Source organism: Citrus clementina, unplaced genomic scaffold (assembly GCF_000493195.1).
Source record: "Citrus clementina cultivar Clemenules unplaced genomic scaffold, Citrus_clementina_v1.0 scaffold_1, whole genome shotgun sequence".
Classification (NCBI taxonomy): Eukaryota; Viridiplantae; Streptophyta; class Magnoliopsida; order Sapindales; family Rutaceae; genus Citrus; species Citrus x clementina.
The window spans coordinates 28,797,764-28,815,164 of NW_006263303.1; the positions used below are offsets into that span (position 1 = coordinate 28,797,764).

At 35.7% G+C, this 17,401-nt stretch overlaps 3 protein-coding genes across 3 annotated transcripts; 2 read left to right on the forward strand and 1 right to left on the reverse strand.

Moving 5' to 3' along the window:
* Positions 1-7,171: 7,171 nt before the first annotated feature.
* Positions 7,172-8,334, forward strand: LOC18054657 (probable E3 ubiquitin-protein ligase RHY1A). Its single transcript, XM_006453648.2, has 3 exons — positions 7,172-7,587; positions 7,749-7,867; positions 7,987-8,334. Exons 1-3 carry the CDS (start codon positions 7,393-7,395, stop codon positions 8,294-8,296), a joined length of 624 nt encoding a protein of 207 aa, XP_006453711.1. The 5' UTR covers positions 7,172-7,392; the 3' UTR covers positions 8,297-8,334.
* Positions 8,335-9,258: 924 nt separating this feature from the next.
* LOC18054658 lies at positions 9,259-11,954 on the forward strand. The gene is made up of 5 exons (XM_006453651.2): positions 9,259-9,828; positions 9,967-10,782; positions 10,876-10,955; positions 11,041-11,112; positions 11,368-11,954. Exons 1-5 carry the CDS (start codon positions 9,505-9,507, stop codon positions 11,750-11,752), a joined length of 1,677 nt encoding a protein of 558 aa, XP_006453714.1. The 5' UTR covers positions 9,259-9,504; the 3' UTR covers positions 11,753-11,954.
* Positions 11,955-12,041: 87 nt separating this feature from the next.
* On the reverse strand, positions 12,042-16,338 carry LOC18054660. The gene is made up of 6 exons (XM_006453650.2): positions 16,108-16,338; positions 14,014-14,997; positions 13,406-13,576; positions 12,722-12,864; positions 12,472-12,582; positions 12,042-12,326 (listed from the first exon to the last, which is right to left on the reverse strand). The coding sequence occupies exons 1-6, from the start codon at positions 16,225-16,227 to the stop codon at positions 12,251-12,253; spliced, it is 1,605 nt and encodes a 534-aa protein (XP_006453713.1). The 5' UTR covers positions 16,228-16,338; the 3' UTR covers positions 12,042-12,250.
* Between the last annotated feature and the right edge of the window lie 1,063 nt (positions 16,339-17,401).

Consider the following 17,401-nt stretch of genomic DNA (forward strand, 5'->3'; position numbering starts at 1 on the left):
TATTTTAATAAAACAAGTAAGGATCTTTATTAAATTTGCATAAGTAGTGTTTCATATATCATATATCAGAGTTAATGGATATATGTTTATCATTTTAATTAGTGTGGCTAATTGTGTACATTAATCTCTGATATATACGGTAACATTTGACTAACATATTATCAAAGAAGTAGCAGACAGTAAACTAAACCGAACTAAGATGGCGATATATGTTATCGTCAACATCATATGTAATTATTTAATATCATAGAGAGCACTAAAATTAATGAAGATATTAGAAGATAGATTTTGATTTGTTGGCCATGACTGATTCTAGTATACGACTATAGGGTTATCCAATTTGTGGGGAATATGATATGTTTCTTCTAAGGAGATCATTGGCAATATTTATTTGAAATTTTCTCGAGTGTTTGTGAAAAATAAATTCAAACCCACCCCCATCTACATATATAAGGCCCCTTTTTAAGATAGAGATTGTCTATTTTCATCATCACACATAACATAATAAATTAATGAGTAGCAATTCATATGATATGATGTTGTTTCTTCAGTTGTTATGTGTTCATCATGATATCTACTAAATACAAAGAAAATACTACTTCTCTTTACTTTTGTGAGTAATAATAATGGTGGTGGGCTGGTGATTTTGTGGCACGTGCATGATTCGATTAATATTTTCAACACCGAGCCCAATGGGCTGAACCAAATTAAGAAGGCCACCTATCATATACGTATACGAAAATACTAAACGTTGGAAAGGCCGAGAAAACTCTAAGAGAAACGGCAGCTTGTGCTGCCGTTTCATTCTCTCACTCTCCCCCCCCCCCCCCCACGTGACTAAGAGAAATATATCCCCCACGTGAAAAAACACTCCCTTTTAATTCCTTTCTAGCACTCCCTTTCAACTCATTTTCCTTTCTATTTTCAACTCCTTTTCCAGCACTCCCACATGAACTCCAACTCCTTTTCCTTTTGTTCACTCCAGCAGCAACTCGTTTCGTCTCAGCCTTCCCGACATTATAGTTTTCCATATAAGAATATCATTTGTGAATAAAGTTTCAAGATACCAACATTATCCAGACACACTAAGTATATGATGACGAACCATTAGTACCGCCCAGCATTAAATTGAATTGAATTAGTCGAATTACTGCAAACAAAAAGCAAGATGGCCAAACTACAAGATCCATCTATGATTCAAATCACAACAAAAAAATCCTTCAAATTGTCTATACTTGCCTGTACTTTTAATGGCTTGTGATGAGCAAAGAAGAATCAGTAATGCTTGTTATGAACTACTCTGCTTGTGATGAACTACTCTGTCTGTGATGAGAAGTGAACGAGCAATTGATTGGAGAGAAACCTTAGCTTGGTCATGAGCTAATGGAGTGAGCTTTGGGGACTGGTGACTTTCACGTGGGGGAGACAAAACTTGCCAAAAGTGACTTGAGTGTGGGGCATACTCTTGCTTTTTGTTGACCATTTCAGAAAGTGTCGTGAAAGAGAAGGAAAAAACTGATAAAAGGGAGTGTTTTTTCACGTGGGGGTCAGATTTCTCTTAGTCACGTTGGGGGGGGAAGGCGAGAGAACGAAACAGCAGCACAAGCTGCCTTTTCTCTCAGGGTTCTCTCAGCCTTCCCGGTGTTTAGCAGCACTCATACGTATATACAGCTCCTCCCAAAAGTATATGGAGAACTTGCAAGATTCAGTCGAACAAATTAACAATTTTGACTTGGGTGGTGGTGAAATGTTTGAATCAGTATCGTAAGCTATAGCTAGCTAGCTGAATTTAATAGAAGTTAGTGCGAAATTCAAAACTTAAAAGGAAATCTCCTCAGCCATTTGCTGCAACGCCTGCTGGTGCTGCAAGGTTTATCCTTGGGTTCAGCTGTGGCGCCTGTGGCAGCGTCGGGGGCCGGAAACGAAAGGAATCAATATTCCTGAGTTCAAGTGCTAGGTAATGATGAGGATCATCCACATCCAGTAGCCACTTTAGTTCAAAGCCCATCCCTGCCTCAGCTTCTGTCGCGGTTTCAGGTTCAACAACTTCTATCTCATGCACTGGCTGCTTGCCATGCCGCCTGCTTAAGCTTGCTTCTCCTCCTGCTGCAAGTGGAACCATAGGCGCCTTTTCTCCTCCTGCCTTCAATGCTAGATCCTGAAAAAAATCTTCAATTCCTTCCACAATCATATTTTTTATCATGCACATTTCCAACATCCTTTCAGAGCACTGATCTACTTCCTCCTGCGATCCATTAATTGATAATCACTTTTTTTTATATATATATAATAGTTTTTTTATTTGAAATTTTAAAATATGGAAAAGTCTGAAAAATTTTTAAAATCGCACGGTTTTAAAATATTATTTAATTAACATTTTAAAACTGTAGGATTTTAAAGTTTTCTCGAACTTTCCCACACTTTAAAATTCTGAATTTATATATATATATATAATATCATTCTCAGATATAGGCGCATTAGTTTTTTTTTTTAATACAGACATTCTCTTAAACGATACGATTTACAATAGTATTAAATTTTGACTCTATTAAATCTTATAATTTAAAAATATGTGAGGAAAAAAAAATGAGAGGTTCACATTTAAAAAATACTATATATGACTGTATTAACGCATTAACACACAGTCCAGTGCACCCATAACACAATTTCATACTCTCCGCGTATACAACAAGAAAATCAAATTGACCATAGTAAACGCTTACGTATTAATGCTTACATAATTGACATATTCAGTGTCTAAAAGACTGCGCCTGTGAGACGGCATTTGACATCCCCACCTCGAATCAATAGTCTGCAAGCCACAATCACAGCTGCTGCCGCTATCACTGAACTCTTGAACCTTGTATAACTCATATCTGTCATCATCATCATCCAAACCAGGGGGAATGGAAAGGAAAGGGTAAGTGATCTAATTAATTCAATTCATCTTTATTATATTTAACTTTCCCATTTTCTTTCCTAGCTAGATTTCCCACCAACCAACAAACAGAAGCAAACGAACCCAGAAGGGACGTACTTAATAAATTAATTGAATTTATAAGAAAGTCTACGCAATTATTTCTCTTCTAATGATCAGCAAGCAATTATATCAAAGGGAAAGCAAGTGAAAAAAAGGGAAAAAAAAAAAAAACAAACAGGCACGTAGCATTTGTAATTTCTTAATATTTTAATTATACAAAAGTTTTTAAAAATATATATATATATACAAAAATGTGCATTGCATGGGAGGAAGTATATATATAATAAGTTTTTTAAATTATTTTGCTATTAAGATGATGCTTGGCTTTCATCATCTTAATAAGGGACCTATTAAGAATGTACACAATTGTATGACATGGCTTCTGTCCATAAGCTATTAGGAATGCCTTTGCCTTTCAACATGCTTCTTGCCATCTCTACAATCGTACGGTTCTTCCGTTTTGCCACTCTTTTTTGCTGTGGAATTTGGCTAATAGTAAGTTGCCTTTGAATCCCATTATCCTTGCAATAATTCATGAACAAAGTGTAGATAAATTCCTTCCACAAACATAGTTAGTTTTTAAGGTCTTCATTTTACATCCACTTTGCCTTTTTGCAGGAGCTTTAAACTAGAGAAAAGTTGAGAAAGCTTATGGTTTTTCATTCAAAAAATAAATCCGCATCATCCTTGTATAATCATCAACAAAAATAATGAAATATCTCATGTTATTAAGAGAGAGTCCTTGTAGGACCACGAATATTAGCATGCACTAACTCCAATGGAGCTTTGCCTCTTTATGAAGTTTTAGGGAAAGAAAGTCTATGCATTTTTCCATATACAAAGCCCTCACAAACTTTTTCGTTCTTATGGTCTCTCTTGTCGCTTCTATTCTGATATGGATTATTAGTCTTGGACTGAAAAGCTTGCTCCGTGGGCTGACTTGAAGCTTGATTGGTTCTTTGCTCATGAGAGAGTAATGATCCTGACAAATCTGAAAAATTCATCTTGGACAAATCCCTTGATTCTTTAATAGTTGCAACTGCATGATCAAACTTGGGAGGAAGACGTCTCAACACCTTTTCATTCACCTTCTTGTCTTCAATGGTGTCCCCACAGCCTTTGATCTAGTTCACAGTCTCAGTTACTCAGCTGCAAAAATCTTGAACCCCTTCATAGTCTTTCATTAATGAATTATCAAACTATTTCCACAAAGTATGGAACTTGATAGTGACTGCCTTTTTGGAACCTTGAAATTCTTCTTTTATAATTTCCCAAGCATTTTTGGCCTTTTTGACACAAAAAATTCTAGGAAAAATTGACTTGCTAGCACCTTGCTGGATGTATCGAAGTGCTGTGGCATTTCTCCGTATGTTTTATTTGTACTGCATGTTACAGTGCTTGAGTCCAATATGAAGAACTCTCAGATTCTGGTGGTTCAACATATCCATCTTCAACAACATCCCATAAATTTTAAGAGAGAAAAAGGTTGAAAAACTTTGTTCTTAAATAAAATTTCTTCTACACTTCCACTTGCACCTAATAAATTTGGTATTTGAGCTTTTCCAAAACACCCTCAAAATGGCATCAAATACCTAGCCTACTTTATTTTTGTATGCTCCCAGTCAAGTTCCAATATTTAAAGGAGTACATTTTGAATATTGGAGTAGTCAAATGGAAACCTTTTTCTATAACTAAAATAGGAGATGGATTGATGGAAAAAGGTAAGAAAACTCTGCTTAGTTTAAGAATACTTAGAAAAATGAAATAAACTAGAATTCACACTGAAACAAAAATTTGATATAAAAGTTATGCCATTGCAACTTCAACAAAATCTGAACAATAAAATTTTAAATAGATAACTAGATAAAAATTAATTAAAATTCAATAATAATCAACATTCCGATGCAAAAGTTATAAAAATACATATTTATAATGGCTTAAAATACAATTACAATTTAAATAAATACCTAAATAATAAAACTCTAAATAGATAACTAGATAAAAATTAATTGAAATATTTCTAAATATTATAAACTTCAATCTAATTAGGATTTTTTGAACTTCTTACTCTTTCATTAGTATGCAAGGAAAGAAAAGCAGAATAACCTCTCAATTGTCCATAATGAACCCAAAGAATAGGAAAAAGTTGTTATTTAAAAAAAAAAAAACCGCCATGACATCATAATAATTCTTACCCATTCAAATGATGCTAATTATAATAAAAAAAATGCAAATCATAATAAAAGTTAGTTGGTCGCAAATGCACTTACATGTATGTGAGTGCGATGGAATCTTATTAAAAGTTCCCACAACTCAAATTGTCGAGCAAATCTATTTGCGTTGTAGGATTTTGAGCAGGATTGATCCCTTGGATATAAGTAGGATCTTTAGAGTTATAAGAGATGAAAATTTATGAAGTAAGGAATTAGAAGAACCATGAGGCTTCATTAAGCAAAGTCGTTGGGGGCTAAAAACGTGCCTCATATTGTAATTTTTTTAATTTTCACCATAATTTTTGTCTAGACAATGCGAGATTATCTGTACCATTTTAGAAATATTATCATCGTCGCCATGATCGGTAAATTCTTTTCTATTGAAGTATTTCGTATTAATAAAATTTTCCAATATTGGTAAGCATTTTCTACTTGTTAAATATATATTCAGGTGCATTAAAAAAAATATATATTTTCTACTTGTTAACCGATATATTTGTAATAAATCAATTAACTGATGTGCGAGACTGGCATGAACAACAAAGATTATTCGCCCAGATAAATGAAGAAAACCTTGAAACATTGCACCATCAAGAAAGAACAACAACATGCTATAGAAAATATTTACATTTAACAAACTAATAGATTTTTTTTATACCTATTTTATTAATCCTATGAGGCAATGGTGATGATTTCTTCTAGATTTTTAATCCATCCGGCAAATCATTGAAAAGCATCAACACGGCCATTCATTTCAAAAAGTCTTTTCATATGTATTAGGGACAGTTTCGCTTTCACTTGCAGGTGCAACTTCTGTAACGAACCCCATAAATCCAAAGTCATCGTTTTCAAACATTAAATATATTTTTCATTTACCTTATAGCCTTCCAAGATCTCTTGCAACGTACATAAAATTTGGAATATTTTCTGAACCATTTTTTACAAGAAAAAGGCACAAAAATTTAAGCCGTCGAGTTGGGAATTCTATCAATATGATTTTTGAATAAAATTTGGAGATTTTAAATGTCTAAATCGAGCTCTTTAAAAGGTTTGTATTGATAAATCATGCAACTTACTCTTTATATACATAATTTTTTTGCTTTACTTTTTCACTCTTCTTCTAATGTTTCAAGAAAAAGCACAATTGTAGCCACTTCGGCCTTGGTCTATATCAAGAAAAAGCACAATTGTTCAAGCCCCCACAAAACCATTGTGGAGGCTAAATATTCTTAATATCTATAAATCATTCTCCCTTGCGAAATGTGAGTGGAGTATGGACATCTCTTATCTGTGAGAGATTATTTGTCTTGGCATGTACTTTATAGAATTTAATATAATATCAGTGTAATATATCTGTTATAATAGCAGTTGTTGTAAATATCTGTGTAATGCAGTAATTTGATGTGTAATCAGTATTAGAAAAAAAAACACAATTGTCAATCAGTATTCAAAAAAAAAAGCACAATTGTCAATTTAACTTTTGGTATTTATAAATAATTTTACAGTTAATATATATATATATATATATAGAGAGAGAGAGTGAGAGAGAGAGAGGAAAGGATCAGAACAATGATCTATATCACGTGATCATGGTGAAATGAAAATGGTACTGAGGGAGGATTCAGCAAAAATGGTAGCAAATGAAATCACATATCATCAAATATAATCTAAACCAAAACTCAATGGTGCATACACCCATAATTTGACTTTTCTTTTTTTATTAAAGGAACTCTTGCAATATTAAAACTTCTGTTTTCTTTACACAACTTAACTATATCATAATAAGTTTGAGGACAAGGGCAATAATGATTCAGATTTTGGTTGTTCCTTTGTATCGATGTAATTCAAGATCGATGGTGTGGGTGACTGAGACTGACTGTGGACCCTCCTCTGTCTCCTACTGGAGCTGAGCTAGCTTCACTGCGCAGGGTAAGTTGGTAACCACAGTTTCATTTATATATTTTTTTAATCTGTTTTTTTTTTCCCCCAACCATGATGTATTGAATTCGTATTGATTTATGCATATAAATATAGCTGTTTCATAATTCTTCCGTCAAAGTGTCATATGGAAATTATCTGCGGCTTAGCTAGCTTCATATCAAGAGTTTTTTCTTTCGAATTATGTTGATTTTTTTCCCCCAATCAAGAGTTGAGAGAGAGCTTATTTTTTACTTAGTTTAATTTTCATTATAGCTAGTAATGGCTGGTATGCTACCTGGAGTTGAATGTGCAAGAAGAAGAAGGATTCATCAAAGTGGAGGAGGGTGCAGCTCAGCCTCAGATGGCTTGGCGCCAACGTGGTCTTCTATGTCTATGTCTATGAGCAGAAGGTCCTCTTTTTGTTTATACACAAGCAGCCACGAGTCTCATCACACTTCTTCTATCTCTTCTCTGGTATTTTATTTCATATATATGCCTCTTAGTTATTAATTCTTGCTCTAAAATATCTATTCATTTTAATTAATTCTAGCTATAAAATATCTATACATTTTTTATTTCTTTTTTTTGTTTATTTATTTTAAATCGATGATTTTGATTTGTCAAATTATTACCAGAGAAGCATAATCAACCAAGCGTGTGAAGATGAGCAGCTTGCAGGAGTAGCTAGAGAAGCTAAAGAAAGGTTAGATGAGAGACTCGGAACTCAAAGGAAATCCTCAGATAGCAATAGCAGGTAAAATACTTCCAGATGCCCAGAAGCCCTCTCTCTCTCTACCCTTTCTTTAAAAAAAAAAAAAAAATTAATATATGGACCTTGTTTATTTGGATATATATTTATGTGAATATATTCAGGCAAAATGGCAAAGAGAGCTCAGTATTGATGAATATTAATAAGTCTACGGTGTTACATACACAAGTGTTTGGATCAAAGAAGAGTGGTTCAAAAAGGTTTAGTTGGTCCAAGTTGAGCTGGAAAGCTTGTGAGCAAGAAGAGTGTGCAATTTGCCTCGAGAGATTCAAGGTTGGTGACACCTTGGTGCACTTGCCTTGTGCTCATAGGTTTCATGCAAGGTGCTTGTTGCCATGGCTTGCCACCAATGCTCATAATTGCCCCTGTTGCAGAATGCAAATCCTGGACCCTGCAGCTTCATCAGCAGATTAATTCATTATCATCATCTGCGCAATATGCATCTATGATTAATTCTTGTTTGTCTATATATATATATGAATATGCAAGACTACTTTTGTTTAATTAGCTAACAATCCCGTGTTATTTTTGTTTTTGTTTTTAATTTTTTCAACGTATTATCTTTATCTCACTGATAACCCGATTAAGGCTTCTTGGGTTGGCGGCACTACCACCCATTCTAAAATAAATATCAGACACCTGGGACCTGGCTATAATTAACTCTGTATCATTCACTCCATGACTTGAAAAGTACTTGTAGTTTGTATAAGAAAGTAAGCGATCCATATAGCACTGGAGATCATTATCTTTTCATTGTTTTGCGGCCCACCTTGAATTGAATTTTCATCAAATAATGCTCCACACCTGTCTTCAAGTGGGCCAATCAATATCTCAAATCCAAAGGTGGGAAATTTATATTTGTTCCTTCCGATCAATTTGATGATACATCGTGACCCACAACAGATTCCTTTTCAAGATTAAAAAAAATAAAAAAAAATCAAAAGATTAGCTAGAAACTTTTTAACGGTTGTCACATAAAATATAAATGTATGGTTTGTATCACATAAAAAAATGTAAAAGGCATAAATAATGTTGCTTTTTAGTAGAGGTGGAATATCATTTTCCCCCACTAATATGAATCACTTACAATCGTATAGTGTTCTTGATCTTTACATTCAATTATTGAGCTAAATGCACGTCACAATTTTCTTTTTAGATTTTTTTAAGATGTCGTGAGAAAATTTTATTTTCCCAATTAATTTAAAATGGCTAACAATGTTAGTATATCTATCTCCGTGCAATTTGATCTGGTTGGTTGGTTTCATGGCTTGGTTCTTCCGGGCGCATTATCACGGACAGGCTGTCCACCGTAAAACGACACCGTGTCACTCCACAAATAATTAAGAGTACATCTTTTCCCCCCCACAACGGCTAGTTTCAAGTGACCGTTAAGTTTTTTCCCAAGATTCAAACTCTTATGAACCGTCTCCTTCAGACTCTTACTTACACGACAACACAAATCAAACAGACAATCTTTTTGAGAGGAAAAAAAAAAGAAAAAAAAAAGAAACTCAAATCCGAAAGCGCTGGCAACTCACAGCAACAGTCTTCTATCTTACCCAGATAGCAAAATCTCTCAAAATCAACAAAAAGTCACCAAAACAAGGAAAAAATCTAAGAAAATGGTGTATACATACACACCCACATACTATACTTCGCTTCATGATTCAATCACCTCTCTTTGCAAGACTATTCTTCCATTTTCATTAAAGAAAAAGCGGTTGGCGGCGGCAGAGCACAGGCTGGCCAAGTTACAGTCTGATAATCTCAAGTGGCAGCAGGATTCATTCCACCAAATCTTGAACTTGATGGGTCTGCACAAAGAAGGGATTCTAGATGAACCTCAGCTTTCTGCTTTTAGATCCAATTTGCTCGACACCCTCATTGCTTCTCCGGCTGAACATGAGCAGCCAGTTATATTGAGAGATAAATTGGTGTTCTTGCAGGTATTAATTCATTTGATTCAATTTTCTAGTCCTTAATTATTAAGCTTCATTCAACTGTAAGTTATCTAGTGGAGGTTAGCTTTTCTTTCGCAAGTTCTTTTTATTATTTATCGTTATCGGGGGTTGTGGATTTGGCAGGAGCTGCTTTATGCAAAATGCATATCAGAAGATGAGTACCATTCATCAAAGAGGCCATTGTTGCAGCGATTGGCTGTTCAAGGAGCCGAGATTGAGGCTAGGGATGTGATTGTGGCGATTCCGGAAGATACCAAAGAGAATGCAGAAGAAGAATGGTCGGTCATTGACTTGAAGGATGAGAAATTGCAGGTTAACAACAACAAAGAGAACGTTCATTCAAGGAACAAGTTAAAGAACAACAAGTCTGCAATGAAGCAAATTAAAGAAGCAGCTTCAGTTTTTAGCTTTGCTTCATCTCACAAGAAACACAGAGAAGAGAAGAGCATTTTTACTATTGATCAATCACAATTCTCCGTTTGTAATACGAATGATATCATGTGTTCCAGGGAAAACCCTTTTTGGAACAGTCATTTGAAGGAAAATGAAAGTGAGACAAGATCAATTCTCATGCAAGAAAGCTTAACAAATGAAGCCTCCGTCAAGGGAAGTGGTGGTGTTGGTAAAGCTAAGAGAAAACCATTTAGGACTTTATTCCATAGCGAGGGACATCATGGTGGTGAAAATGGTCCAGATTTGGAAGAGAAAGGATCGAAATCAGCAAAGAAGCAATGGGGTTTTGAGGGTTTTAAGAAATGGAAGAGAAATGATTCCGAGGATGAGACTGCTCCTCTACCTATCAATGAAAGGTCAGATAGTGAAGTTTATTCGGGATCATGCAATCTTGTTTCAAGCCCTGTTGGAGAGGGACCAAATACTAGAGAGATCAAGAAGAAGTTGCATTCAAATGGCTCTCCGTCAGATTTTTTCATTGACAAGGTGTAATGAGCTTTGAGTTTTAATCTTGTGCTTCAGACAAATAGTGTTAATTTTCATCTCATGATGTTGTCTACATAAATTTTGCATTTACAGGTTTTAGGAGACAACATAAAGAAGGAGTTGTCGCGAATTCAGTCAGAACTCTGTACTACAAACCCCAATCTGAAATTTTCGTAAGCTTTTTCAACCGTGTTTTGAGTATTTATGGGGCACTTGTTTTTTGTTTTACGTCCTTATGTATGATGCGGGTTCCAACAGGAATGATCAAATCGAAGCAATTTCCACCACGCTTCCTGTAGATAAGGCTGACCTGGAAAAGTTTTTCCCAAAGTGAGTCCTTTACATTGTTTTCTTATGGTTAATATAAATATAGGCACTAATAACTGTGCAAAAGCCACTACCTAATCAGACCTAACTTCAGGAAAAATGAATAAGTATGGTGTTAGTGCAATCCTAATGAGACCTAATTTTAGTTGGGGGAGGGAAAAAAGAAAAAGGGCAGTCAAAAGTATAATTGAATGGACAAGTCATTTCTTTCCTAGCTGATCTCATTTCTCAACTGTGTTTTCTTGTGGAATGTTCAAGGTCATGGGCTGATCGTTATGGAGATGTTGTGTTGGATGTGGTGAAAAAAGAGTTCAAGGATCACGTAGGAGACATGGAGAGTATGCGAAATGCAGCGAGGGAGAAGAAGCACAGCAACTCAATGCGATGGACAACTTTTGATGACGACGATGATGAAAATGGTCACCCAAATCTCTTTGCTCGTAAGGATCGTTCATTTCCACTCAAGCAACAAAAATTTTCTGGGCATGAAGATTGTACTAGTGGTAGCTCTAAGAACGTTGGAAATAATCCCCTCTTCAATGATTACAACGGAGAAAATGGAAACAACCTGAAACCTGCAGCCGCCTATCTCGAACATCAGAATCCATTCTGGAGCCCGACTGGCTCTCCTTTGCCGAAATAGTAGACTGTAGAGAGATTTGTACTTCTCGTCTTAGTTTTTTGCTTTGCTTCTTTGTAGATTATAAACAATTTTAGAAGAATACTGTTCTTCAAGCCTTTTATTTCGCGTAATTTGGTATTGTAAAAGAAAGTTACTATTGTATACTTTGGGTATTCAAGCCTGCTTTTGGTTGTTAATCTAATTTCTCTCCTTTGGGGCCTTTCAAATATTGGCAATAATTTTCTAAGTGGGGTATTTTTCAAACATGATAAATTACCACAGGATAGTACAAAGATGCCAGCAAATGCCATTTCCTGAACTCACCTATGGATAAACTTCCACATAGCTACTACCTTTCCGAAAATAAAAATAAAAAACATCATGTGGCAAAGATTCTACAATACATGGAGCCTTAATATCGCAATATTAAAATTCATGCACAGGTTTATAGTAAATATTGGTACACAACATTTATGTAGCAAAAATCTGTTACTATTTACATCATTATGCACAATTGTTTCAAACAGATGGAATTTCCGAGTTGGATGATTCAGTGGCACCCTGACGAACATCTCTCCGACATAGTGGACACACCCTGTAAGCAGCAAGTGCAATGGAACAGTAAAGAAAACCATTAATATTTAAAAAAAAAAAAAAGGACCAATCAATGGTAAATCTTATTCAGGAAGGGAAAGAATATGGAATATATGAAAATAAGTAGAACATGGTAAGGAAATTACCCATGAATCTCTTTTAGCCATTTATCAACACAAGACATGTGATACTCATGGTGGCAAGGAAGAAGCCGTATTCTGTCCCCTTCCTCATACTCGGCCAAGCAGATGTAACACCTAGCAAACAACAAACAATTGTAAGGAATCAGTTATAGTCATAAACATTCAAAGATTATAATCACTCTGCAACTTAAACCATCGATCCACACACACAATACCACATCAGAGTAGAGGATTGATTCATAAAGAAACTTACTGATCAGGTTCAACCCCACCCTCAGCTTTATCCCCCTTTTTGTGACTCTTGATAGGGAATGAGTCAACAACTGATTCCGGTGCTGGAAGTGAGACCATGGATAAGGAAAGTGACACAGGCTGGCGATGAATTTCATCCAAGACCTGCAAATTTCATGTTAAAACAAAGGTACTCAATCCACTGGTGAAGCAATATGGTCATCTTTGAATTCTAATGCATGAGTAACTATAAACCATATAGAATTTTACTGGTCAATGATAACAAGGATATGCAAAAATCCACTCATCTCACAGGAGTATACTGCTTTTCTCATGAGGCATATTTGGAAGGAAACAAAAATTTTCTGAGAATTAAATCTAATTGAAAAGAAACCAATCATGGCGCTAAAATTGCAGTTTCAAATATGGTATTAGATTAATAAATACAGAAGATAAGACATTTCATAGCTACACAAAGAAATAATTAAGGAACAGCTTTTAAACCAAAGCATGGTAGAAGCATAGTTTCCTCTGTTCTCTCATTAATCGTAACAGACACAAACCTTGGACTGAAATCAAAATTCTCCTTAACAAGTCAACAAATGATGAAAATGCAGATTATGCAATATATTGACCCATGAATAGATGAAAAAACATGATTTTGTGACATAGGTAAAGAACACGCAAGTCATTTAAGGAAGACTACCTCAAACAGAGCTTCAGCAAGCATGACAATTCGTGATATTGCACGGGTACCAGAATCCTCACTCATCACGAATGACTCACATGAGCATGTACCATCAGGATGGAGTCCAGATGGACAGAATGTAGTTCGCCGGCTATTCTCATCAAGGCCAGCTCGAAGTCTTTCCCAAATCTGAGAAACCTCACATAAAGCAGTACATTAAAATTACCAAAGAGGCTGAAAGAAAAATTGTTGCGATTTCCATTCTCCCATTATTAACTTAAAAAAGTCAACAGACTAAGTTCGGAGAAGAAACTATATCAACGGTGAAAAGCTGACCCTTAGTTATTTGACACTATGGGAATGGAAAACTGATCATCAATCATTATGCGTAGTTTCCATCAACCCACTAACAACTGAAATGAGAATATAGCTCGTACTGAAATGAGCCAAAAATGGTACTAACCTATGATCACAATGAAAATCCTTAACAATATGGCCGATTGACAAATTTATAATTATTATGAAAGAGGGGGGGGGGGGGGGGGGGAGAAGTACAGCTGCAACATACAATGCAGACTGCAAGTCAGTGCATAATCTTTGTGTAAAAGATGCATTTTAAACCTTACCTCAGATCTTGAATGCCTTCTTCGCTCATTCAAGCTATGAACTCTCCTGCCCAAGTAACCTGAATCACCTCCTACACCATCATCGAAGTAGTCACCACTGAAATCAAGGAGCCATCTGTCATGGGATCCTAGATCCCCAGTATCGTCAGTGGAGAAAACAATGGTTGGAGAATCAGTTAGCCTTCTAGAACTACGTCTTGAAAAGGCATCCCGAAACATTCTCCTGCTATTCCTTCTGGCCTCACGGTTATCTGTATCAGCATTTCCACGAGACAGAATGTTGGAGGAGATACTAACCACATCAACATGTAGCACATTTCCATCAACTCGGTCTTGGTCCCTATTAGACAAGAGAAATCCTAAACCTCCAGGCAACGCCCCTCTAATAGATTCCTCTCCGAGTGAGTGAAAAGCTACCGGTATATCAGAGGCAAGAGAAACAGGATCAGAATGAGAATTATGCACAGGTATCACTTCACTCTCATGAGTCTCTACAGACACCTCAGCAGAAGCAGAATCTTCAAGGCTTTGAGAATACGAACAGCTTGGTTCAGGACCAATCTGAGATACACCTTCCGCTGGATTTTCAATACCATTGACTGCATTCTTGTTAGCCGAATCATTTACAGAGACAGATTCTGAAGATTCTTGGTCTTTAAAAGAAGTACTAGCTGTAGTACCACTTCTATCCCTATAATATTCATTGGGACTAGAATCATCACTTACCAGACAAGGAGGAACTAACTCCTTGCTATCAGCCAATCCTTTCCCATGATTATCAGGCCCACCATTTCTCCTACCATCTTCAGCATAAGTACCATCACTAACTGCAGTACTGCTTCCAGATGAGGCTCCAGTTACAGAATCAAACTGTGTTCCTGTACTAGATACCAAAGAAGATACTGGGGGGTTTTGGGCTGCATTGATGAGAGGATGACGGCATTCTGAAGAGCTCACCTCGTTTTTATCTGAATACTCTTCCATCTACAAATGAAAAAAAAAACTTCAATATATCAACCCTCTGCCACATGATGCTAGAATTACCAAGTGAGAAAGTCAAGTGGGTGATAATCTGTGATGCATCATAACTTTCATCCTCTATATAACCAACTTCAGCAATAAAACTGAACGAGTCATATAAACACTAAATGTGACAAATGCCAACAAGATCAGCTAAACCCATCTAACGCTAAGCACCAAGCAGCACCACAAGGTGCAAATAGATCAAATCACTAGTGCAGGAGCACTCATAAACCATAAAGAAACTTGATAAGTCAAGGAAAAATAAATGATAATTGGCATACAGGAGCTTTTCTAAAATAAGTAACCCCAAGAGTTACCCATAATCCCTCAATGCCACAGTGATTCCCAACATTTATAGTCAGAAAGAAACCCATTCTTTATCAGGGTTCTGCCAGAACCTCCTTTCATCAATTTAAAAATAATGTTGATTAACAAAACTAATTCCAAGCTGAAGAAAATATGATCCACCATCAAGCCATGTAATCATCCAATCCTACTAAATTAGAATCTCTGTTCACTACAATGAAGATATGATACCTGAACAGTTCATTTCACAAGACTAACCTGGGACCCACATTCACAACTGGTTCAAATTCTTCGCAGTTTCTTCAATAATTATGCTAATGATATTTCTACGAGCACAAACAAATAAGACTACCCACGCACAACCCTAGAAAATAAAATTCTATAACAAAGTAAACTCATAGAAGAAAGAAAAAAAAGAAATCAACCGAGACGTGCAGGAGGTCCGCATATCAGGAATGGTTTCAGGGAAAGTCAAGCGCTTGCGGCCAAGCAGAACCGGAGATTACAGTACAGACGGGTCTTTGGAAGGAAATTCTAATCAGCAACATACAACTTTAGGCAAAGTCAAAGACATTGGGGAAGAATTTAGGGAAGAAAATGCAAAATTTCGGGAAAATACAGAAATGGGTGGATTAGATTAATCCGATCTTCGAGCACCGATAAATTACGAAACAGAAAAAAATTAAAATCAAAATAAAATAAAAAGTTGAAAAATTTAGGGTGAATTGACCGGAACTGATGACGAAGACGACGGTGGTAAAATACCTCAACGGCAGCGGTTCGAGATGAGGAGCACCCACAGAACAGAGACGGCAGTAGTTTCGATCGGCGATTGACACGGGTACGACTTTGACCCGACCCGAGTCTACTGCTGCCTGAACCCATTTGAGAATTGTAGAGTGTAGAGAGAGAAAGTATCTTTTTTTTTTGGTTTTCGAAGTGTTTTGTGAGTTATGAGGTTTGAAAAATGTTATCAATTACTTTGTTGAGTTTTGTAGGTGCATTTTGTTTTCGTTTCCTTCGTTTTTGTCTTTTTTTGAGTTGAGGGTACATTTTAATTTAACATTAGGTGTGCCTGTGTGTGTTTCCCACATATTCATTTTACATACATACATACATACATACATACATACAAGTATTTCAATATTTATAATCGTATGACTGTTATCCTTCCTTCCTATATTTATTGAATACACACACATATATATATATATGAAACCAATAAAACCTTTATTTTTTTATTGGGTTCTATTGTGTTTTCAAGTTACTTTTTAATGGATATAATGTATGTATGTATGTACGTGTATATGTATTTATGAAGAATGAGAGGGTAGGAGGCTAGTTGCGTGTCCCTTGTTTAAGTAAAGACTTTTTGGTTTGGTGAGGTGTTGATCTAGCAATTTCCATTGTTATTGTCAAACACACGAGTGTGCAATTTAAGCAAATTCTACATATTTTTTTTTCTTTTCAAAATAACAAATAGATTAAGTTTGTTGAGCCGAGAAAAATGATCTTATTATAAAATATTTTGGTTTGGTTGTCTAAATTTAAAGCTGATGATCAAAATATGATATAATTATCAGCCCCTCTTGGCTTGCACTTTTTCCCTAATCCTCCTGTGAGTATCTATCCTATTATTTTGAAAGATTTGTTTGGGGTTACCCAACCCCGCTTTGTTCCTGTCTAACTCGTTTTAACGAGTCCCATCGCATCAAAAAAAAAATGATATAATTATTTTGGTAAATATGTTTGGAATTTTCTTGTTTTGGAAGTGATTTTTGCAGTAAAAGAAGCTTAAAATGTGCCCAAAATAAGAAAAACATAACATATTCAACGAGTGAAATAAGTTGCCTTAAGAAAATTAAGAAAATACTAAAAAACAAAAAAAAAAAGAAAAGTGAAAATGAGTTGCAAAGTAAATTATAAAAACACCTGAAGACCGAATGACGTATGGCTCAAGTGGGTTCACCAGTCAATTCCGTTCCTACCCCCTCGTTGCTTGCCTCCCAAATTAGCCTTGGAAATTGACCAAGAAGACGGTCAATGTCGTGATAATGGG